A 22,658-nucleotide genomic window follows, 5' to 3' on the forward strand; every position below is an offset into this window, starting at 1 on the left:
TGCATGTGACAGAAAAGTAGATGCACCTGTCTCAGTGTTGTTTCCTGTTATACCTTCTTTTTTACATCGTGTTTATGTGCCACAGGGAAATGTGATTGGCCCTAGATCTCTATGTATATGCAGTGTATGCATTAGGGATGGGGAACCTCAGGTCCAGGGGCCAAATGAGGCCCTCAGGGTTTTTCCAAGGTCACACAGCCCTCACCAGTCCTGCTTTGCGCCCTCCTTGAGTGTGTTTTTTGCCTGGCTAGAATGTGCCTGGATGGAGAGGGATGTGTGAATGTGTAAAAACGAATCTAGTGTACAAACAGCAAATTTCGCATTTGCTGCTCTGTGGTTTCCCAGAAAGGGGTGGATGCTGAAAAATTCCGCCCACCCCCAGGTGTCCACATGGTGAGAGTACACAGTTTGCCTCTACACAATATAGCAGAGGTGGGGCAGTCTTTGGCCCCTCCAGATGCTCTTAACATCCATCTCTCACCAGCCTCATGGCCAGTGGTCAAGGATTATGGGAACTGTAGGCTAGCAACACCTGGAGGAACCACAGGTTCCCTCATCCTTGCATTTGAAGGACACAGCTGATACGTATGGTCTACAAACATGTACCTGTCAATTTTGCAATATGCGATGTGGCCCTTAGTCAGGCCCACTAGACTCTGTGACATTTGTCATGCTGCTTCAAAATAAGCAGAAAGGATTCTGGACTCACTACATTAGAGTAGTCCAGTGCATTTCAGGTAACAAATGATCAGAGGGTCTTTCTCTGTGCCCATGATGCACCCATAATGGGTTGGAGACTCCTGTGTTCCAGATTAGTCTTGCTGTCCCTGTATGCCATAATCCATTCCACATCTGGAGACAGGTTATTACAGCACAGCTTACTGCCAGTATATAGCCTCCCCCCCCCATGAGGTACAGCCACCTTGGGCATCTGTATGGAAAGATGGGAGATAAATTAGCTTAATCAACAATAAGCAAACATTCATAATTGTGAAGGTATGGGGTCTTGAAAGATGCTCAAGAGTGTATCTCTCAGATAATGGAAGAATGAAATGGGGGGTGGGATCTGTATTGATCAGTCTGATTTCTCAGAATGTTGATTCAGGACCCTTTTTGTGCCTCTCAAGAAGTGCTATGAATCAGGCTGGCTGTAGCCGTGATTAGAATGAGACAGAAGTCTAAATAATTTGACTATTCATATTGCTGCAGGTATCAGGGTCAGGAGGGCTGGGCCCCAGCATCATACCTGAAAAAGGGGAGTGGTGACATGCTTGCTCCAAAACTGGGATCTGCCACTTCCGCCCACTCCTATGCACTAGACCTGGATGGAATCTCCCGGCAGCAGAACTCGGCGGGCCGAGACAAGGATGGGCCGAACAACCAAAGAGATGGAAGGTTTGATGGTCGCCCATTGCCAAATGTGGACCTTAGGCGAAGTAAGTTGGGAAGAATGAACAATAGTTTTGGGTTCTTTGTAGGACATGCTAGCCTGGTGTGGTGCAGGAAGGTCTTCATGGCTCTTGAGTTTTGTGGCTTCTTGAGAATTATAATTGGAAGAACTGGGGTTATTTAGGTCAGTTCAGCAAAGCTGACGGTAAATTTTGGAATCCTTTCTAGTGTATGTTTGTATTACATTCTACTTCTGCTGTTACTCCAATGAAGCATATCTCAAACTTGGTGGCAGTTGTTTGGACATTATGCATCTAGGGGGGCATGCTGTTCAGGATTTTAGTGTAGGTTTGGGTGTGAAGAACCTACCCCCCGCACCCCATCTCTATAATAAATGTACCCACACAGTCTCTCTTTCCTTCTTGCTCTTTTCCCCCTCAGACTGGACTGGTGGGGTCTTGTTAGTTCTTCTTAAGTATCACTTTTTGAAGCATGTTTTGATATCCTTTAATCACAATGAAATATTTTCTTGGCAGAATCACCAAAGATGAGACAGAGACCCCCTCCTCGTCGAGATCTCACAATAGTAAGTATTGCCCGCAGTTGCTTTAAGCTGGGGAGTTCTGGTGCATTATTAAATACATAGAACAAAAATAAGCTAGACCAGTGGTGGTAGAAAGGGACACAGCTTGTCTTGCCACATTTTGCATATTGGCATAGATTCCCATGTGCAAACATGTCCGTATATGTAACCTGCTTCTTAATGAATGGATGAATATGGAAGTGGTAAAATAATGCTCTGGCAAGGATCAGGCCATTGCCGCAATATATAAAGGGGCAAATAGTGCTTTCTACATGCATGCCCTGTGCAACTGAACCCATGCACAAAATTCATTGCATGAGAAGCTTCCCTAATATTCCTCCTTGTGATCCACATGTGCAGTGGTTCTACCTTATATAGCTGGTGCAGGAGTGAGGCTTAAACGCCCCCCCCCCCCGATCTGCTTTCTTCTGTCAAGGGACTCTTGCCTTACGAATGAGTATATACCATTCTGTTTTGAAGTAGCTGCACAGGCCTTTTATGTTGTGTTTATGGTCAGCAGCCACCCACAAAATATACTTCAGTTGTGGCAGTTTCCATAGCACAGGTGCTCTGGAAATAAGCCTACTTACCTACCATATGTGACAATGTACAGTGTTACCTCAGGTTAAGTACTTAACTCGTTCCGGAGGTCTGTTCTTAACCTGAAACTGTTCTTAACCTGAAGCACTGCTTTAGCTAATGGGGCCTCCGCTGCTGCCGTGCCCCCGGAACACAATTTCTGTTCTCATCCTGAAGCAAAGTTCTTAACCCGAGGTAATATTTCTGGGTTAACGGAGTCTGTAACCTGAAGCATATGTAACCCAAGGTACTACTGTACACTGCATGCATATAGAGTATATATTCTTAATCCGTCATGGGAGCATGGACTAAGGAAAGCTTTGCTTATAAGCTTTATGCATTTGTTTCTCTATGCATACAACTTTCCCCTCAAGTTCAGGGATTGACCGAGGAAACGTTGCCTTCCCCATGAGGCCCTGGAGCACACACAGCTAGCAGGGTCAGCAGTTGAGATACGTCTGTATAGATGTCTGTATAGATTTTGTTTTTTAAAGCAAACTTGGCCCCATTTTCCAAGTCATTCCTTTTATAACATAGTATTAGAAAGCGACTATATTCACTGATAAAAGAGTCTACAGAGAGTTGAAAATAAAACCCCACAGAGGGAACTCTTAGGGTAAGAAGATCCCTTGGGGAAAAGTGAGGGCGTTTTGCTTCTTCAGCGATAGTTTTCCCAGGAGCAGCCATTCAAAGCAGGGCTGAAGCTGGGAATACTTCTCTGCAGAGCTGAATTTTAATCTGAGCTGCACAAGAATTCATGAGCTTCTAAGGCTCTCCTCCCCTTCGAGGCAAGCGGTATGACGTCTGGAAGTTCGTTTCCAGGCCCAGACCTGCTAAACATCTCCAGCATCTTTAATCCTGTGTGGCCTCTCTTGAAAGATGAGCTTGTCAGCAGTAACTGTAAAATCAGTGAAGCCACATGAACCTGCCAGCCAAATGCTACCTTCCTTGTGGGCTAACTTGGAGGGCAGTGGGGTATATTGTCCCTTGTCGTCTTTGGACAGAAGTAGGCTGATGTGTGTTGTTCTGCAACAGCCCCGTGGCCTCAACCTGCCTAAGCCTCCTGTGCCCCCGCAAGTGGAAGAGGAGTATTACACTATTGCTGACTTCCAGACTACTATCCCGGACGGCATCAGCTTCCAAGCAGGAATGAAAGTGGAGGTGAGGCTGCATCCTGCCCTGCTCTTCTCCATGCCCTTTGGGGCTTTCCATGGGTCCGCATGCTAAATCCCTTTGTGTTTGCAGTAGTTGTCTGATACGGTTGCTTTATGCTGATGATTGACAGGGATGAGCAGTGCTATTTTCCCTAAAAAAAAAAAAAAAAAAAGTTTAGGAGTACTCTCATTTTGACTCAAGAAAATCACCATTTTGTAGTTCGAATCGGGGGAAATAAATGCAGTAAGTGGACAAAGTACAAAGATTCACAAAATGTTTAGGGGTATGCGTGCTCCTGCATCCGCCCCAGAAAAAAGCACTGGGGATGAAATTTCTGTCTTTATATCGGTGAGCAAGGAAGGATAATCCTCCCTGGTGTGCTGCGTTCTAGTCCGACTGGTATGTTCGTATTCCGTTTTAAAAGGTGTGTGGAACAGCTCACCTTTCCATCCTCCCTCCACACATGCACAGCAGCCCCTTTCACTGGGAGAAGGTAGAAGTATAAAAAGGAGGTATTCTCTGCTTCTCCACCAGGAATGGAATGTGTGCTGAAACTGCAACCATCTTTCATCTTCTGGTAATGCAGGAACTGATCTCCTCCAGCCGCCTGCCCACCCTGAACTTTCACCTTTTCCTTCGTCAGATTTTTGCCTTATCAGCTTAAAATATTTGCATACTGCTTACTATTTATTTATATATTGCATTTCTCTCCCACTTTTTCTTTCCCTATCCCCAATTAAAATTACATTTTAAAAATATTTTTATTTATTTTATATATGCAACCACTATATTCAAGAATCTTTTTTAAAAAAGATTTTTATTGATATAACAAGAAAAAAGATTCTTGAAGTGATTCGCTCCATAAAAAACATACACACAACTACACTGTGTGTGTGCGCGTGTGTGCGTGCGCACTTAGAAATGGGGATGTTAATTAGCTGATCAGCCTTTAAAAATTTGGAGTTCAGTATCCTGCTGGTGGTACCTCATCTATGGCTCATTGCTGACACCCAGTGGCCAAGTAGTTTTCTTGGCCAATTGGATTCTTGTGCTGTGTGTGTCCACGTTTGCTTGGAGAAGAGAGCTGACTTGAAAGGTGGTCTGCTACTTTTGATGCTCTGAATACATATGCATGGGTAGATGCACCGGTACAAGAGAGTGATTCCCATTTAATAGTGCAAACTAGCTAGAAGTACATGATTATATTTTGTATTGCACAAGGGCCTCAGCCATTTCATACATGACACAGAGACAAGCCCAGTTGTGCTACTGAGTGTTAACTCAACAAGGAGTTGCAGCCAATCTATGACTCCTCTTGCAACAGATGCATGCATGGCATCCACATATTACATTTGTAGGTGTGCACAAACACAAAATAACTTGTACACCTACGAAATGTCCTTTGTGAAATGATTCTCGCCTTCAGACAGTTAGATAAATTCAATAACAGAAGATTCTGTTAAGCAGAGTGAAGGGCCAAGGTTAGGACAATATAAGAAGTTTTAAGGGCAATATAAGGAAGCTACAGCTTTCTGCAGTTCCTTAACTATGAGAGGAAATGCCAAAAGATTCAAGGCTGAAATGAGACTCCATGGCAATTTTAAAAAATGGTTTTGAAAGTGGAAGCTCTTCCTTAATCTCCACCACCACCTTTGCTCCTAGAATTGGGAGGGAGGCAGAAAAGAAATTGCTGGGGCATGGCTTCACCCTTGGGCTGGGGGTTAGCCACCTCTGTTCTTAAGTAACCCCCTCAGCTTTGATGTGAGCAGTTGAAGCTACTGGTGCGGCAAGAGACCTAAGGCATGGTGTTTCTCTTTCCTTCCGCAGGTCATTGAGAAGAACCTGAGTGGTTGGTGGTACATCCAGATAGAGGAGAAGGAAGGCTGGGCACCAGCTACTTTCATTGACAAGTACAAGAAAACTAGCAACGCATCTAGACCTAACTTCTTGGCACCGCTGCCGAATGAAATGGCACAGCTCCGGCTTGGTGACAGTGTGGCAGAGAGCAGCTCTAATGGAGAAGCCTTTGGGCCATCCAGGCCTCTGCCTGAAGCACCACCCAATGACATAGACAGTGCTGGGAAATGGAAAGCGAAGGAGGTTTCCAAGGGTGCCCTGCCAGAGAGCAGCGATGCATCTCTCTCCGTGGGGTACGAGGAGATTTGTGATCGGGACGCCGAAGAGAAGCCGAGCCTCCCTCCGAGGAAGGAATCCATAATTAAATCCGAAGAGGAGTTGATAGAAAGGCAGCGGTTGGAACAGAGGCCACCTCCGAAGCCTCCGGGCATGATTTTGCCTGCGATTCCCCCCAAGCAGGCTGTCCCTCCAAGGGACAACAGGAAGCCAGAGCTCAAAACAGAGAAGGGGAAACTGTTCCAGCTGAAAAACGAAATGGGGCTAGAGTGTGGGCACAAGGTGTCTCCCAAAGAGGTGAAGAAGCCAAACCTTCGGCCCACTGTTAAGCCTGCCAAGCCAAAAGTTGAGCCCCCGGAGGACAAGCCTGAGCTCGGGACCCCGAACCCTTTCCTGAAATCAAAGCCTCAGGTCAGACCCAAGCCAGCAGCAGCCCCTAGGACAGATCCCCCTCAGGGAGATGACAAACTAGACATTTGCAACCTGAGGAGCAAACTCAGGCCTGCCAAAGCGCAAGAGAAGCCTTCTGATCAGGACCCCACGGCTGGCGAGAGTGCCTTCAGTAACAACGCACTTCCTGTGGAATCTTCTGTCCGGTCTCAGGAAAGGCCAGCTGTGGAGATGAGGCCTCCATCCAGACCAGACAGCCAAGTCTTCAAGGAGGCTGCTTCATCCAAAGTTCCTTTTGGCTCCGCAAAGCTGAGTGAGGCCGATTCCAAGGGTAGCTTTCCAGCTTCCAGGGAACCACCTCAGCGGCCTGTGGTACCACCCAGGAGGCCGCCGCCTCCCAAGAAAGCCTCCACACCATCGCCTGCATCTTTGTTTGCCCCCTCTCCAGAAAATAAAGCTCCACAGAGGGAAGTGCCTGAACTGAGAGCTGCCTCTGTGCCTGGCAGGCCGATGCTGGTTCCACCAAAAGCCAAAGGTTTCCTGCCAGCTCCATGCCAAGATGATGCCAAAGCGAAAAGCGGCCTAGGCCCAAAAGGAATCCCCAAGCCTGTGGAGAGGGAGAGAGGATCCGTCCCCATCACCAGTTCAGACGTCTCCAGAGAAGCCCTCTATGTGGCTGTGGCAGATTTTGATGGCGATGAAGAAACCAGCAGCTTTAAAGAAGGGACCTTGTTTGAAGTCCGAGAGAAGAACAGCAGCGGCTGGTGGTTCTGCAAGGTCCTTGCTGGAGCGCCATGTTGGGAAGGCTGGATTCCTTCCAATTATCTCAGAAAAAAGCCATAAGCCCCTCCATTTGTCTTCAGATTAAGCAGCAGCTCAACATTCCCCATTTTAGTATCAAAATATTTAATTAGTTTATTTATAGTTTTTCATAAGGCTGGCTCTATTATTATTTTTTTAAGTATCTGGGATACCATACATTCCAACTTGTGTCATTTCCAAGAAAGAATAGCAAGGGAAACAGGCCTTCCTATTAGTGTAGCTTTGCTACTGTTGCTACTCTTGGCAGCTCATTCCCTAAATACTTTTTAATAGGTTAATTCACAGAGACACACACAATTAATCCCTTCCCCACCCTCCATGTGGTTTAGGTCCACCTGCCCCTCACAGGGCTGGCTGATTAAAAAAAGTGTTCTTTAAAATTGTCTCTCAAGTTCTGGAACACACAGTAGCAAACAAAAGGCCCGCACACACGTTAGAATGTAAAAACCTGGGTGATGATTTGTTTTCAGCTTGGTGAGGAAATGGAAGTGAGTCCCACTAACCAATGAATGGAAATGAGAAATTGAAAAGCCACTGTTTGTGCTGAGTTCCCTTGTTAAATACCACGTGCCACATTTTGCTGTTATTCAGAGGCTAATATGCCTCTGAATAAGTAATTTGATGTTCTAGGATATGCCTAGGTGGAAAGGCCTGTCCAAGTAGCTGCTAAGAGATTCTTTCTAGCCTTGTATAAGTATCTTTTGCCCCATATTTGAGCAATCCTTCTGCCACTGTAGGTCCCACATTAATGCCTTTTTTGATGTCTGTTGTGCTGACCTCTTTGTATAGGCTCCCCTCCCAGTATTATAGTCTCCTTTTAGTAAATAAAGCAGATATTATATTAGGTTATCCATACTGTTCCGCTGTAATGTTTCAAATAACTCCCAAGACCTCCTGGCAGGAGGATTGCTAGCAGAACAAAGTGCTGCCTCTTCAGGGACAGATTGCACAGCTGCATTCACGCCTGTACGCAAGTAGATCTCTAGTGCTGTACTATCATGATTCCTCAGGTCTGGTAGATGACAGCTGCCAGGATGGTAGCCCTCCAGTAGGTGCTAATAATTTATACTGCAAGGCTTCCCAACCTGGAAGTAGCATCTAGATTTCACAAGGGACGGGGGTTTTGCTGTACCCCTCCCCACTTTATCTATTCCTTACCCATTTCTATTCCTTACCCTTTCCAAAAAGCATGTTTCTCACCCATGTGTTGATTTGTAGGGTGGAGAGGGGAGAATGTGGATGTTATGCAGCGAGGCTAAAACAATAGTTCTTGGGGCTGTTCTAAGGCATGTGTCTGATTCTGGCCTCTTTAACTATGGACCATGGCAATTTTCTGTGATGCCATAGAAATGGCTCTCATGAGAGGAGGGCTGGGTTCAGAGCACAATGTGCTTAATACAACATATGTATATTTTGGAGCAGTGGTCATGAGGCATCAGAGAAAGAAATATCAAATGTGCATTTAGAAATATATATGTCTTCACATACGTTGCCCCCCTTTCATTTAATACATGTGTATGTGTATTCATCTCCAGGGTGTGAAAAAGCCAAGTGAGCAATGCCTCCTGCTCTCAATCTTACCATTGCTGCAATGGATCAGTGGTTTTATTTTCAGAAATATAAACCTGGATAGACTCACTGCTGATCTAACAGTAAAAAAACAAAAAAACATGTTTGCATTGACCAAGAGAGGGTCAATGATTTCCCATGTGTGTATTATTGGTGTGAGTCTGCCTAGTTCGGTCTCCTATGGGCTGAACATCACTTACCTGCTTTAATCAGGTAGTATACAGATTTAATTTAAGCCAACCTTCCACAATCTAGTGCCTTCCAGATGTTGAACCACAATCCCCATCACATGAGCCCCAGCCAGTAGGGCTAATAGTTGGGAGTGGTGAGAACATGCAACTCGACACCTGGAGGATACCAGTTCAAGGAAGGCTGGCTTAAGTTAAATCTGCATACTGTCATAAATCTTCCTATATAATGGTTATTTTTTTAAAAAATGGAGGATTTAGGAGTCCATCTCCTAACTTTGCTTTCTGAAAATCAGCACTTGAAGTTCACATCATGTCATTTTCCCTAAAGACATGTTGCTTTGGTCCCAGCTTAGATACAGGTACTGTCCTTTTAGTGCTGTAGTGTTTCTTCTGTCCATCCCTTAGATCAGCGGTAGCCAACATGGTACCCTAAATGTTGTTGGGCTACAACTCCCATCACCAGCTTCAAGCATCCTTTGAGGATGCAGATTATCTAGATCCATTCTAGTCTGGATTCTGGCTTGGTTTGGAGACAGATCAGCCTTGGTTGCCCTGATAAATTACTATTGTCTAGAGAAGGATAGGGGGCGTGTGACTATGTTACTCTTTCTTGATCTCTGTGACTCTGGATACCATCCACTATGGTGTTCTTGGACTGGCTCTTAGAGATGGAACCTGGGGGCATGTTCTTCAGTGGTCTGTTCCTACCGTCAGAGCCTGTTTCAGAGACTAGCACTGGAAGATTGCCTGTTGGCTTCCCGGCAGTTATGTTACGAGGTCCCATCTTGTCCCCAGTTCTGTTTAATGCCTATATGAAGCCTTTGGGTGAGGCCATTAGAATATTTGGAGCTAACTGCCATTGATAAACCGATGTCACCCAACTCTTTCTCTTTGGCATTTGAATCAGGTATGGTGCGCAAGCCCAGAGCCAGTGTCTGGACTCAGTGGTGGGTTGATAAACTGGAGCTGAATCCTGGTAAGACTCAGGGCGCTGTGTGTGTGTGTGCACCTACTGTCCAGGATAGAGGTCAGTTACCTGCTGTGGGTGGGGTTGCACTTCCTCTGAAGGGACAGGTATGTAGTCTGAGAGTGCTGCTTGATCCATTGTTGTCACTGGGGGCTCCAGTACCTTGGAATGCTTGGTAGTTTTGGCTGGTGTGGCAGCTATGGCTGTTTCCGGACAGGGATAGCTTAGCTCCAGTGGCCCATGCAGTGGTCCCCTTGCAATGGAATTGCTGCAGTGTGCTCTGTGTAGAGCTTGTGTTTGGTTGGGAAGCAGCAACGAATGCAGAATGTGGGGTCACAGCTTATGGCCAGGTTACCTTCTGGAGAGAACTGCACCGGATGGCAAAATGCTTTACAGGACCAAATTTAAGATTTTACTGTTAAGAGTTTAAAGCCCTAAACAACTTGGTACCAGGGTATCTGAGACATCACCTTATCCTCTATGTACCTGTATGTTCACTGCAGTATTTTATTTTTTTAAACTGTATTTTTACTTTTGTTGTTGTTGTTTTGTTGTTGTTGTTGTTGTATACTGTTATGGTATTTTGTAACATTTAGCAGTTATCAATATTCCAAAATTAATTAATAAATCGGCTAAACCAATTATTAGGGTTGATGGGAGTTGTAGTCTGACAACGTCTGGAAGATACCACGTTTGTTATCTCTATATTAGATAGGTCTCACTCATCTTTGCATGGCCAGTAAGCAAGGTATCCTTTGTTCCATATGGGAGATGAAATTTGATTATTCACTTTTTGTGCTTGCATCTCCCAGCTCTGAACCTATGATAACTGCTCTAGTGATGTCATTAGATAGGTAAAGAATTTGCTTTTCCCCTCTTCTCTGTTTGATTATATGTGTGTGGTAGTAAACACTACAACATGATGCCAAAATAGATTGCTTTATACCCAAAAAAATTACTAAGAAGAGAAGCAACTTGACTCATTCCCCCACCCACCCCAGTCTCAGTTCCAAGGGCCTTTCTTGTTCCCATTTTGCTAGATCTTGAGGTGCTTCCTCACGAGTCCCAGTGCTCTCCTTCCACACACCTCTCTATCCTTGGCAAAACCTTCACAGAAGGGGCCCTGCTGTGTCTGAAAGCAGCCCATGACACACACACCTCTGTGCCTCATTTTTTATTATTGCACAGGATGCAGACAATAATACTGACCCAACTTGCTGGGCATGAGAAGCATTGGTGAGCTAACCCTTCCCTCAGTACTTTGTCCTAGGCCAGCCTCCCACAACCAGTGCTCTCCGGAAGTGGTTGGACTCCAGTTCCCATTAGACCCAGCAAACAAGGTCAGTGGTCAGGGAAGTTGAGAGTTGTAATCCAACAACATCTGGAATGGCACAGGCTGCGGAAAGCTGTCCTATACTGAATTGGGGGCGGGGGGGGGATCATTCTAATTATTGCCTGTGACACATAGGTGAAACTTGCCCATAGTCACATACTGTGTTTTCCTTCCACCAAGCTCACTAAATCACATCCCAGGGTAACTAACTTTACTACGGGGATAAAGGATATTCAGCCTTTTGCTTACCAAAGCCAGCTTTGCAGCCCTCTGACTGGGATGTTGGAGGCAGAGGGAGGCTGCCTAAATGGCCTTGCCTTCCTGTGCAAACATTAGAAGCCTGTTTTAATGTCTCGTATTATGTAAACTTGTATCAATCTGTACTTTACCGTGGGTGGGATTTGGGGTGGGTGGGGGGAGGGTTTCTGAGGATGATAGATGTAGCCTGTGTAAAATATCATGTATACTTCCAACATTAAAGGGTGGTGGCTGTTGGGTTGTTTTTTTAGGAAAAGAAATAAAAAAATGAGCTTGACTGGTTTCAAGCAGAATTGTTACAACACTTTTGCTTTTTTCCTTCTGTCTATCCGACGTGTCAAATGCTGTTTTAACAGAACAAATGCCTCACTTAGGGGGCTGCAAGGCCCCCCCCCCTCACAGTCCTAGAAAGTGGCCTCTATCTGTCTCTCAAAAGAAGCAAGAGTATTGCTTGCTCTTGGTGTAATCTTGCCGGAGCTAAGTTTTTACCAAGGTTGTACTGTTTCCTTCTCTGCCATACCTGCTAGAGAAATGGGAATAATGCATTATTTCAAGCGTGAATTTATTAAACACACAAGTGTGTGTGGGGAGCTTCTGCCAAGGCTAGACCTGTTGCAGTAACCTTTTAACATTTTGGAGTAGTTTGAATGCTCAAGCAGCAATGGGGATACAAGTGGTTTGTTAAACGTTCTATAAAGCTTGCTCGAAAATAAAAAGTCCTTCACCAAAAGTTTTCACAATGAAAGGTAGTAAGCTGTGGTGTCCCATAAGGTCCTCTTTGTTCATAAATTACCTGCAGTGAGGAATTGTGAAGCGGTCACATGGCGTCAAAGGATTCCAACTGGACTGCAAAGAGCTCCAAAAGTGTTTGTCCAAACTCGGTGAGTATGCAACAACATTCCTAACTTCGTAGTACACGTGGATGGGATTATCCATGGGTGATGACACTGCTGGGAAGTTCAGTGAGAATGTGGGGTCAGTGTACAGCATCAGGGGTAGCAAACCGCACCGTCTACCTCTGCCTGCCTGCGTATAGTGGCTGGGCAGCTGCTGGCCTGTCTGCAGCTGCTGCTCAGCTGCAATGGTCCCCCGCTCCTGCTGCTGTTCCCAGCTTATCCTGGGCTGCTCCCCCACACCCCGGCATGGAGTGCAGCTGCTGCAGGGAAGCAGCAGGTGGCTCTCCAGCAGTTTATTAGAGCATCAGTGGCCTGCTGTACGCCACTATGGGCACACCACTCCTTATTCTGAGGCAAGGGTCCTTCCTTAGCGTGAGGCATTGTCATGGTCAAAGCAGTGTTGGTGGAGGCCATTTCTGTGGCTATCTCAGCTTCAAGGTCTCACTCCGGGCCCCTTCCTCAGAGCACAGCAGTGAGGGGCAAGGATGGTTCTACAGCTAGGTGGGGATGGCAAGTCAATCTATTGTGCCAGTGCTGTGATCATATGAAGGTTTGCCAAAATACCCCACCCCTTTCGGGAAGGGGATTGCTATATGGTAGAATTCAATGTCATGCTATGGCAAATGTCCCTTCTGAGCCAGTGTGTGCCAACGGAAGCCCTCATGCAAGACTTGTGCTGACAGTACTTATTAGGCTAATCCCATGCATTGTGTGTGGGAGGGGGTAGAACTCGGAATCACCCAATGAAGACGGGGCATCTAAGTGGGCATGGAGTGTTGATGTGCTGCTATGGGGTATGGGCAGGGAGAAAAAGAGAATGGAGCATCTTTACACTGCAACATTTTGCTGCATTTCTCACTTACACCTGTGTATGTATGTAGATAGATTTTCCAGTTTATTTGCCCAATAAACAATGCAGTATAGAACAGAAAAAGAATGTTGTGCCACTTAATATCATTTTGCAGGAAGGCAAGCAGTAGGGAGGGTTGTCATAAGGCCGATAGCTGGAGTCTAGATGTTCCTGCAACAGTGGCATCCAGTATCTTTGCTCCAGGCCAACCTCAAGAACAGGGAGCTGAATTCAGGGGTAAGTACTAAGCCTATTCACCCAGCTCCTCAGAGTCATCCTCCTAGGCTAACCCTAACCCCTGTTGCTGAGCTATTAAATTACATGCTTGTTTGGAAAAAAACGAAGTCTCTCATATACTACTTTAGAAATTTGTGCACAGATCAAAAGCTTGTGCGGCTTCCAAGAGAAGTTAAGTCATTCAGTGGGGATCACTTTGTTTTGCACATCACTCCAGGACCTAACATTCTGGACTTACCAACAGTAAGAAAGGAGCAACTGTTCTGAGTTCCAGGAGGGAAAGATAAGGAGCCCCTTTTGTGCTTATATGACCTGCTTCTAGCCTTCTTTAGTGCAGTTCTGAGCTTCAAATGACCACTATGTGGTGCTATTAATGCAATTACCCAAATCTTGTTTCCCCCATTGCATTAAGCCTTGTAACTGTCGAGTAGCACCTGTTAGCTAGAGGCAGCGGTGGAAGTGAATTTCTGGTCTTCAGCTGCTGCCTTTGATCTCTTCAGTTAGTCCCTGATAAATTACTCAGAAGCAACGTAGCAGAAATGGAAATGCAGAAAGCTGAGTAGTTTTGCATGTGCCTTAAGGCTTGGTTATAATTACGTATGGGGTGCCCGACTCTCAACAATCCTGCCCTTATGCTGTTAGGAGCCAAAGGAATGGCAGTGCTACTTGGCATTTAGCAGCCCAGACCCATGTTATATTGTAGGAGATAAAGGCTTCTTATTGTAGTATATGAGGTGAAAGTCACGGTGAAGACCAGAGGGCTAGTATTATCAACTGACTGCAGGATGGCTTCCCATACCAACCCCCACCTTCATTGGCCTGGCACTCCAGTTGCAAATTTTACTTGGATGAATGTCTCTCACTTTTGCCTTGTTCCTAAATTGTGCTTGGGCTTGGCAGACAGCAAAGCACATGGCAAGGAAGTATCTTGGGCTTGAATTGACTGATGGGGAGCCATTGTGTTCTGTTCACCGTAGTCCAAGCTGCACTGTGGGTGGCAGCCAACCTTAGGGTGTTAATAACCCAAAAACCCATCAAGTCTCACAGTGGCTTTCTTCCCAATGGAGAGGCACATGGAGCAGATTGCACCACACCCAGAATTCCCTGGAGCCGATAAAGAGAAGGTTCTTGGCAACTTGAGACTTTGACCTGTTATAATGATTAAACTGAAATTCAAATGCATTCACCATTTCCAGACAGCATTAACTGCCATGCTTGTGTCCAAATAACCAATCAGGTTGCATTAGAAGTGGTTTTAGATTATTTACTTCCATTATTTGTTTGTTTCTCTCTCTGAGAAACTAAGACTTGGAAGGGCCACCTAAATGAGCAACAGCACAGTGGGATGGAAATGATGGAAGTATTGTGCTTTTCAAGCCATGTTCTCAATTACATTAATTGTGACAGAGACACACTTTTTCTGGTTGCTTGCCCATCATTGGTCTTTTATTTGTTCCCAAGAGTTGTTGAAATATGTACAGGAAGTCCAAGTTGCACGTCTCACTTGTTTCCACACATAACTGCTCTTAAAGTGGAAGCCTTCCATGATTAGCTTAATGTCTGAAAAGTGTATAAACCCAGAAATATACAGCATGGCGAATTTGTGAAAATTCATTTTGGCAGAGGTGACCATGTGAGTAGCAATTCTATGCTTCAGTTAATGGGATATAAGGCAGCACAAGTGTACACAGAACTCGTGTTACATTCTTATGAGCAATCTCCTCTGATATTAGCATCTAAGAAGGTATCCTGCTTTCAGGGCCTGATTGCTTACGTGTCCTGATAGGGTTGCTTAAATGTTGACATGTTTTTTGTCTGCTGACTTTTCAGTTGTTTTAAAATGCTTTTTATTGATAACTTTAATATTTCTTGGAAACTGCCTAGAGGTTTTATTACAACCAAGTGGTATATAATTTTATTAAATAAATAAATAAATATTACTGTCAGGACTGCCGCTAGGTCCCAGCTCACAGAGGACCAACGCCCAGTGGATATTATATACAAAAGTCTTTATTGAAGTTTAGTTTCCATTTCCAAGCTCTGGGCGCGCAGGCCCACGTCTTAACGCTAGACCGGCTAAGTCCCCTCTGACTCACTGCTCCACCCACACCAGTTTAAGATTCTAGCCCGGCTCCACCTCTTGCGCTGCTCTTTCCTGCGTTGGGTCCTTCTGCCCTCTGGGGTTCCCTCCTTCCTGGACTCCTCTGACGCGGAGCCTCCTGAGTCTTGCCCCTCCCTCCGGTGGGCTTTAGGACCTGGCTCCCTTCCCGGGCTCCCCGCTGTGCCGCGCTCCTGTACATTTGAACTTGGCGCGCGCGCCCAGCCGGTGACTTTCCTTCTGACCGTTTCCCCGCTTCCTGATGTGGGTGTTGCCAAACCTGACTCCTCTCCTCCCTCTGGTGGTGAGGACACTGGTCCCGACTCCTGGGACTCCCCCTCCCCACTGCGCTCTGGTGGAGACGCTGGCCCTGATCTCCAGCTGCTGTTCAGAGACTCCCCGCTGGCCCCTCCCTCTTGAGGTTTCTCCCTTGGAATCTCCCTTGCTCTGGCCACCGGCGCTCCCTTCTGTGAGTCCTCCGATTTGCTAGAGAGGCTTGTGGAATAACTCTGGCCACTGTCACTGCCTGCGCCCCCCTCGTACTCCTCCTCCTCACTCTCCATTTGCTCCCCCTCCTGTGTCTCTCCTTCTGAACCCCTGACAATTACTTATTAACTGAAGGACAGAAAAGTAATATCAATTAAAAACCTTTTGCACCTTCAGGTAATTAGTTAGCCTAAGAGTTAAGTCTTGGTATTTTCACTCTTTGCAAGAATTATGCTAATGCAAAGAGACGGTGCCCAGTTATTGAAGTGACTGAATGTCAAGCAAAAATGGTTTGGGAGTTGTCTCTACTGTATGCTTTTTGTAACCTTCCAGGGCCTCTCGCCATCCTTCCATGTCACAAGCATTAGAATCTGTCAAATTATCTACAGTGAAATGGAAAATGATGTGACAACCTAGCTTAACGTAAGCCTGGGAGGATTTGCCGACAGCTACAGGTAGGCAAGGGACCATGACTCCTTTTAGAGTTGAAAGATGCTGAATTGCTAGCTTCTCTTTTTTTAAAAAAAGGCAAGCTGTCTTGGAAACCCCTGAACTATCCATTTAGCTGTCTTGCATTCTGATATTGTTAGTGTCTGTGGCCCCACTGTCTGTGTCATATGTAGAGGAGTTAGAGGACTCTTGCACAGGAGCAGAGTGTAGTGATACAAGAGGTAAAGTCACTCTAGTTAGTGTAGTTTGCAGTGGTGGAACCAGAATAGTCTTTTCAGCTCTCGTAGTTGACATGGTAAATAAACATTGAGTTTGGAGGATATATTGGATCCCCTTTTGGGGCTAACTCCTGCTAATTTTCCACACTGGCTTTGCACAGAACACCTTTGTGCGTGAGAGTAGAGTGAAAAGGTGGTTTACTCTGCATTGGCGACACTAAGCAGTATGGGTTGCTTCACAAATTTCAGATATTGAACACTAGCCAACATTTTGCTTATCACCCTGTGTACATTTCCTAGTAGTCAGTTTATTAGCAGGCTACTGTGTGTCCCTTTGTGCAAGCTGTGGTTAAACTAGGAAGTCTCCTAAACATCAAGGATCTCAAATCAGCTTCAACCCACATGCTGGGTTGGTCTAAAGCAGGTAACCATATTGTTCCAGTTTGGACAAAAATGGCAAACTGTTTCATTTGTGGCTTCCTGGTTTAACCACAGCTCACATGAACAGGCAAAAGTCATGAGGCATGGTCATCTGAATGCTGGCCTGGATCCATTGATGTTTTGATTTGTTCTCATTTTCACCCCAACTTTTAACAAGTCACCTTAACAACAGGACCAGTGGTAGTCCTGCATATAGATTGGATTTTTACCAGAGGCAACAAAGGGTACTACAGGTTCAGGCAAACTTAAGCAGCAAATCCCTGTTTATTGAAGGTGAAAGGTCTGGGCAAGAGCCATCAAAGAAGTTTCAGGTTGCAAGGAGCTGCTTCTAAAGCCTATAACAGACATGCTCTCTGCTTTTACCATTTTTTCCACTTCAGGCCGGTGGGAATATTTTACAAGCCAACGTTTTATTTGTTTCATAAAACAGGTAAAATTTTATATTAATGTAAAACAGAACAAAATAAAAAACATACACACACACTACAGATCACAATGCTAGAGAGTATTAACATGTAGAGAAGGGCAAACTTCCCTCCCCAAAGAATCTGCATTGAAAGTTCTATTACAGAGAGATTAAAATCTGGCTTGTTTGAGAATGTGATATACAGATCACTGTCATGAACCAGAAAAATATCAAGAAGTTTCAGAAATCTCAAAACTTTTTAAAAAGCTTTTATACAAAGAGGAGATGGGGAGGAGGACGGCAGCAAAGTTTCAATTAAAACATAATATTTTCACTCCAATATAAAAAAAGAGCAAAGTTCTTGGTGAACACATAAAATTCTATAAAAACTACCAACCATCTATTAGGGTCTTTTTCTCTCTCCATTTTTAAAAGTAGCATTAAAAAGGATAAAAAGTGCACAGACACCTTATAAGGCACAAACAGATCTTCTGAACAGATACTTTTCTCAAAACGAAACAAAAAAAGCAATAGCAAGAACAAGTTGCTAAATAGCCTCTACTTCCTAAAAGTTGTCTGTCAGAGTTTGAGAATTCCTTGTGAGACTGGAATCAGTAAAGCTGCATGTCCCTTAACGCTGCTTCCCCAGCTTGCTTCACAGCAACACTTAGGCTGTGGACTTAACTCTGCCTAATAAAGCCCATGTCAGATGCTGCTCCTTTTGGGCAGTCTGTTCCCAACAGAAAAGATTAAACACTATATGTCCTTTCCTCCACTTATTTTGAACTATCATAGGTCTACAAATTTCTTCTCAAAATACCATTGCAGTTGGAAGCTAGTAAAGTAAAAAGGCACACCTTTCCAAGATCGCTTGTAGCACAACTTGTCAATGCAGAAGTCAGCTCCATTGAGACTAATGGGACTTACTGCCAGGTGTATGTGGTGTATAGGCTTCTGTTTGGAAACTAGTTCTAGCCCAAAGGTACCTAAGGGCAATGCCCAGGGGGTGCTTTGCTATGACACCAAAAAGGGGATGGGAACAATCCAACCCCAAGTTACCCAGGGAGTTGGGAGTAGAGTGGAAGGTAGTGATCAGTACTGATCAGCAAACCCACTGACTACAAAAATGGTCACCCTTCCTTAGAATTACATCTCTGCAAAAGTGTAAATTTGTTGACTTCTTTCTGGTAAGCTTATCCAGAGCTTAACTCTAGCTGGAGTGATGGCAGCTGCGACAAATAAATTTCATTCAAATTAACTCTGTGATTCATAGTTATGTCGCTCAGTGGCATCTTAGGTAAGCAGGATGGAATTGAGATGCTAGGAATATATTCATGCCTTGTCCCCGGCAAACATCTGGCACTGTGGTCATGCGCAGCTAGCAGCACCTGAAATAGAGTGAGCGGAAAGACCCCCTTGGAACACATGTCAGTAAGTGGGCAGCCCCTTCCATGTTGCTGGCTTGACTCAGCTTCATAATAAGAAGGTAAGAAGTTTTGCTTTACACAAGTATCTCTATGAAGTATTAACAGCAAATAGACAGCAGCATGGTGAAAAATAACTTTTGGAGGATCTGCCTTTCGTGCACAGAGCTTGACAGCAGTGCTAACAATGGCAATTAACTTAGCAGGTGATTAAATAATTGCAATCAGCTTAGTGGCTTTGCCCTTTCTCTCTGCTTTTTAACGTATTATTGTGCAACTAGTAGCCCAAGTTAAATCTGCTCCCTTTCTCAATTCAAGCATCACATCTCCTCTGCCCCCTAAACGTTTCAGCTGTCCATCATTAACATGCACAACAGGGTCAGAAGCTGACACCAGCAAAAGCTGATTGTGGAGGTCAAGAAATGCAAAGATCCGCTCTTTAAGGTGGATGCAACAACCTGGAATCATCTTGTGATGGGCAGTGTTACTTGCTTTAACAATGCTGCTTGCATAATGCCTCCCATGTTGTGCAGTTATAGCATTATCTGCATTATTAATTGTCTCCTCCATGGTTATAGACTACAGCTGACGGTGCAAAAATTAAATGTAAATGCTCATGGAGATGCTTAATCACTGACTAGGACTCCTGTTTGGTTTTAGGAGGCCTCAGTTACTTATCTCATCACAAAGCAGCTGCATTCCATGTAGGCAAAAGTTGTTTATAGAGTAACTGATGGCATTTTTAAACTAACCTCGCTGCCCTTCACATTTCCGTATGGTAATTAGGATACTCAAAACTATTGTAAAGTTACTGGAAGTCATCATGCACCACAGTGTTGTCCCAAACCACTCTAAAATGGAAAAGAAACAGGCTTTCCTGTTGACAAAGATATTATCTGCACCTTAAAGAAAATGGAAACTTATCTGTCTTGTTTGATGCCTTTCCTTGTGCAATATGTAACTGTAGCCAGTGACAATTTAAGACTGCTAGGATTGTGTCATTGGCATTCATTGGCTTCCAGTGCAGCCCACAAACGATGCTAGTACAGCAACTTTGCCAGGAGCTAAAGGTTAGAAAAGCATTTAAACTAAAGACAGAGGAGAAGAGAGGCTCAGCTACCCAATGAGGTACAGCTACCATGTTGCTCAAAGGACTATGAGAAGCTTAGTCCACACATTTTTGTCTACAAAGCACTCCGTATGCCCTAAACATAATTTGTCCCTCTAAAGCCATTGCTGTCTTCCACCTTAAACTATGTATTGTTTTCCACACTAAGGGATCCACATGCTGTCCAAAAGGAAAACTGCCTTCTTCCTGCTAGAAGGGCCCCATAGGCTCAGAATAGCTGTTTTATGGAAAAGAATGCAGCCATATATTGGGGCTGAGAATGGCTCCTAGCAGGCTCCCAAGTAAGCATTTCTGCCCTGGAGAAACCTACAAGCTGCTCCACCACAGTAGATCCTAGGATCTCGTCATAAATCAGATAAAACATCAGGATCACAGCATTAGAGCATCTGTTGCACAATGGAATGGAATGCCTCTATAGAGGTGGAAGCAGCAAAAAGCCTGCTCTGAATAAATTCTACTGCTTTTAGATGACAATGGGACAGGTTGCCTATGGGCAACTACAGTTTGTGTGCATTGTAGTAGGATGTTGCCACACAAAGACTGAGCAAGGAAAGAGAATCGGCAGATAGGTCAAGCAAAGTTGCTTTATTGCTTGCATGGCACCTCTCCCCTAAAGCCCCAAGACATTTCACATCCCATTCAGGCTAGTGTAGAGTTCAGAGGTTCCTATAACCACAATCAAAATGCATTTATCTTAAAAGCCCGAGCATCTAATAATAGCTTGCAAATTCTTTTTCCAACAAACAATGCCAAGAAAAAGGCTTTTAAATTTCAGTAAGATGCCTCTATTGTGGAGTAGATGACAACTTCCTGGAGAGGAAGAAATGAGAGATTCCACATGGCTGCATACTTTACTGACAAAATCTCTGGGGAGTAATAGAGGAAAACATCCATCAGCTGTTTGCACAAATTTCAAGAGAGGGAACTCTGGACATTTGAAACCTAACAGTCCCCATCAGCTTTCTTTCTTTGTAGCTTGGTTCTAAGCATGGTTACTTGCTGTGACGATTCAGAACCGCCATGCAAGAAGCTGCTTGTGCATGCAGAGGCTTACTCCTACCAATACGTTAACACTCTCCAGCTACAGAAGTGCTTCACAGTTGCTCAGTGCAACAGGAAGCTTCAATCTGTGACTTACAAAGGAGGAAAGTGGGATTGTTTACTTGCTGTGTTCCAAGGACATCGATAGCTTTTTCTTCACTATTCCTCATACCTGCTTCCCCTGTTGAACCATAAATGAGAAAAAGTGCCTTGAAGGAAGCAAATGCCATTCATTGCCTATTCCCCACAATTTTTACAAGATGACAGGAGTCGTTTCACTCCACAGTGCCTCTGTTAAATCTTCCCCATATATTCCTCCCTGTTTGAAATTGCCTGAGTGCTGTTTCAGTAATTAAACTGCCTAATTCAGTAAATATCCCATGATTATGGTGGGGGGAGGTGCCCAGAATTATTATTAATAATTCAAACAATTGTTTTCTCCAGTACTTTCTGCCCAAGTGGGTTTCACTGTCTATTTTATGTTATTTTCTTTTGCTGGGTGGGGAGAGGTACTTACAGCTCAGCCCCCACCGCTACCTTAACCCTGCAGAGCAGCATCTTGCTGAAGCTCTTCTCACTCAGCAGCTGTACCTTCGGCATCTACAAGGACCAGAGTGTCCCAGATCATTTAATTATCCCTGATTGGTTCCTACTGGTCAAAACACGGAAATATAGACAAAAGAGCCACTCTGTAACCAGCACAATAACCCATAAGCGGTGACAGTAAGTTGTGGCAATGAGTAACAACATTCTTCCTCCTGCCCCCTCGCCCCCTCCACACACACCCTCAGGACGGCTGGAAATGGGGTTTAAGGGCGGTAGATTTTAATAATGTCTTTGATGACCCGTCGGCAGATTGGGCAGCAGGCATTGAGTTGTTTCTTCAGCTTAAGACCACAGGTGTTGCAGAGGCACATGTGTCCACAGGTGTAGATCACCACGTCCACCTCGTTGTCAAAGCAAACGGTGCACTCGCCATTCTTGCTGCTTGACGGCTCCGGAGGTGGGAACACGGGAGACACTGGAGGGCTCAGAGGTGAACTTGGAGCAGTCACTGCAAGGAATGGGGAACAGAGAAACCTCGAGTCAGAACCACTTCCCTTTAATCTGAGCCTCTTATGTCAGGCTGCAAAGAAAAATGGGGAACGCAAAGGGTTGCTTCCTTTAGACAAAAGTGCTATGAACAAAAAGGTTGGGGAGATGTTTAAACGAGCAACACTTTGACACAGAGAGGGAACAGTAGAACTCAAGAAATGTTTGCATATATAAGTAAAACCTCTATCAAGCCTGTTTCCACATTCTTAAAAACTACAGTTTCAAACAGTTGTCATTTAGGAGGTTTTTAAAGATCAAAGACATGCAGTATGACTTGCATGGGGTGCTGCTAGATAGACTTTGTCTATCATGATTTGTCCCTGCTGTGGCTGTTGCAGGAACCACTTATCCATTCTGTTTCGCTGCCTGGCAGTCACGCCGGCTGCAGCAACTTTCCAAATATGGTATTTGCAAGGGGTGGGGTACTTTCTTTAAAAGTCCATTTCTAAAGTGCATAGCAGAATATTCAGGTGAATTTTATATTAAAACTTATCACAGAAACAAGCTGGCTTCTTTAA

At 44.7% G+C, this 22,658-nt stretch overlaps 2 protein-coding genes and 1 long non-coding RNA gene across 11 annotated transcripts in view; 1 reads left to right on the top strand and 2 right to left on the bottom strand.

The window, feature by feature from the left end:
- The window catches only part of SH3PXD2B (SH3 and PX domains 2B), a 103,677-nt gene extending 92,004 nt beyond the window's left edge, over positions 1-11,673 (top strand). For all 3 annotated transcript variants that reach the window (XM_083726134.1, XM_083726132.1, XM_083726133.1), the window contains 4 exons: positions 1,210-1,436; positions 1,926-1,975; positions 3,587-3,712; positions 5,534-11,673. In XM_083726134.1, the coding sequence (XP_083582260.1) occupies positions 1,210-1,436; positions 1,926-1,975; positions 3,587-3,712; positions 5,534-7,072 (1,942 nt within the window). In that variant the 3' untranslated portion in view covers positions 7,073-11,673. The remainder of the gene's footprint in view (positions 1-1,209; positions 1,437-1,925; positions 1,976-3,586; positions 3,713-5,533) is intronic.
- Positions 10,297-16,935, bottom strand: LOC310838610. The gene is made up of 2 exons (XR_014561080.1): positions 16,059-16,935; positions 10,297-15,292 (listed from the first exon to the last, which is right to left on the bottom strand). It is a non-coding gene; the product is annotated as an uncharacterized lncRNA (long non-coding RNA).
- A 355-nt stretch (positions 16,936-17,290) lies between these two features.
- NEURL1B (neuralized E3 ubiquitin protein ligase 1B) overlaps positions 17,291-22,658 on the bottom strand; it is a 187,751-nt gene continuing 182,383 nt past the window's right edge. For 4 of the 7 annotated variants that reach the window (XM_083726135.1, XM_083726138.1, XM_083726137.1 and 1 more), the window contains one exon: positions 17,291-22,099. In XM_083726135.1, coding sequence (XP_083582261.1) covers positions 21,855-22,099 — 245 coding nt within the window. In that variant the 3' untranslated portion in view covers positions 17,291-21,854. The remainder of the gene's footprint in view (positions 22,100-22,658) is intronic. The other 3 variants (XR_014561075.1, XR_014561076.1, XR_014561077.1) reach the window with 3 other exon arrangements.

Source organism: Podarcis gaigeae, assembly GCF_964106915.1.
Source record: "Podarcis gaigeae genome assembly, chromosome: 2".
NCBI classification, from domain to species: Eukaryota; Metazoa; Chordata; class Lepidosauria; order Squamata; family Lacertidae; genus Podarcis; species Podarcis gaigeae.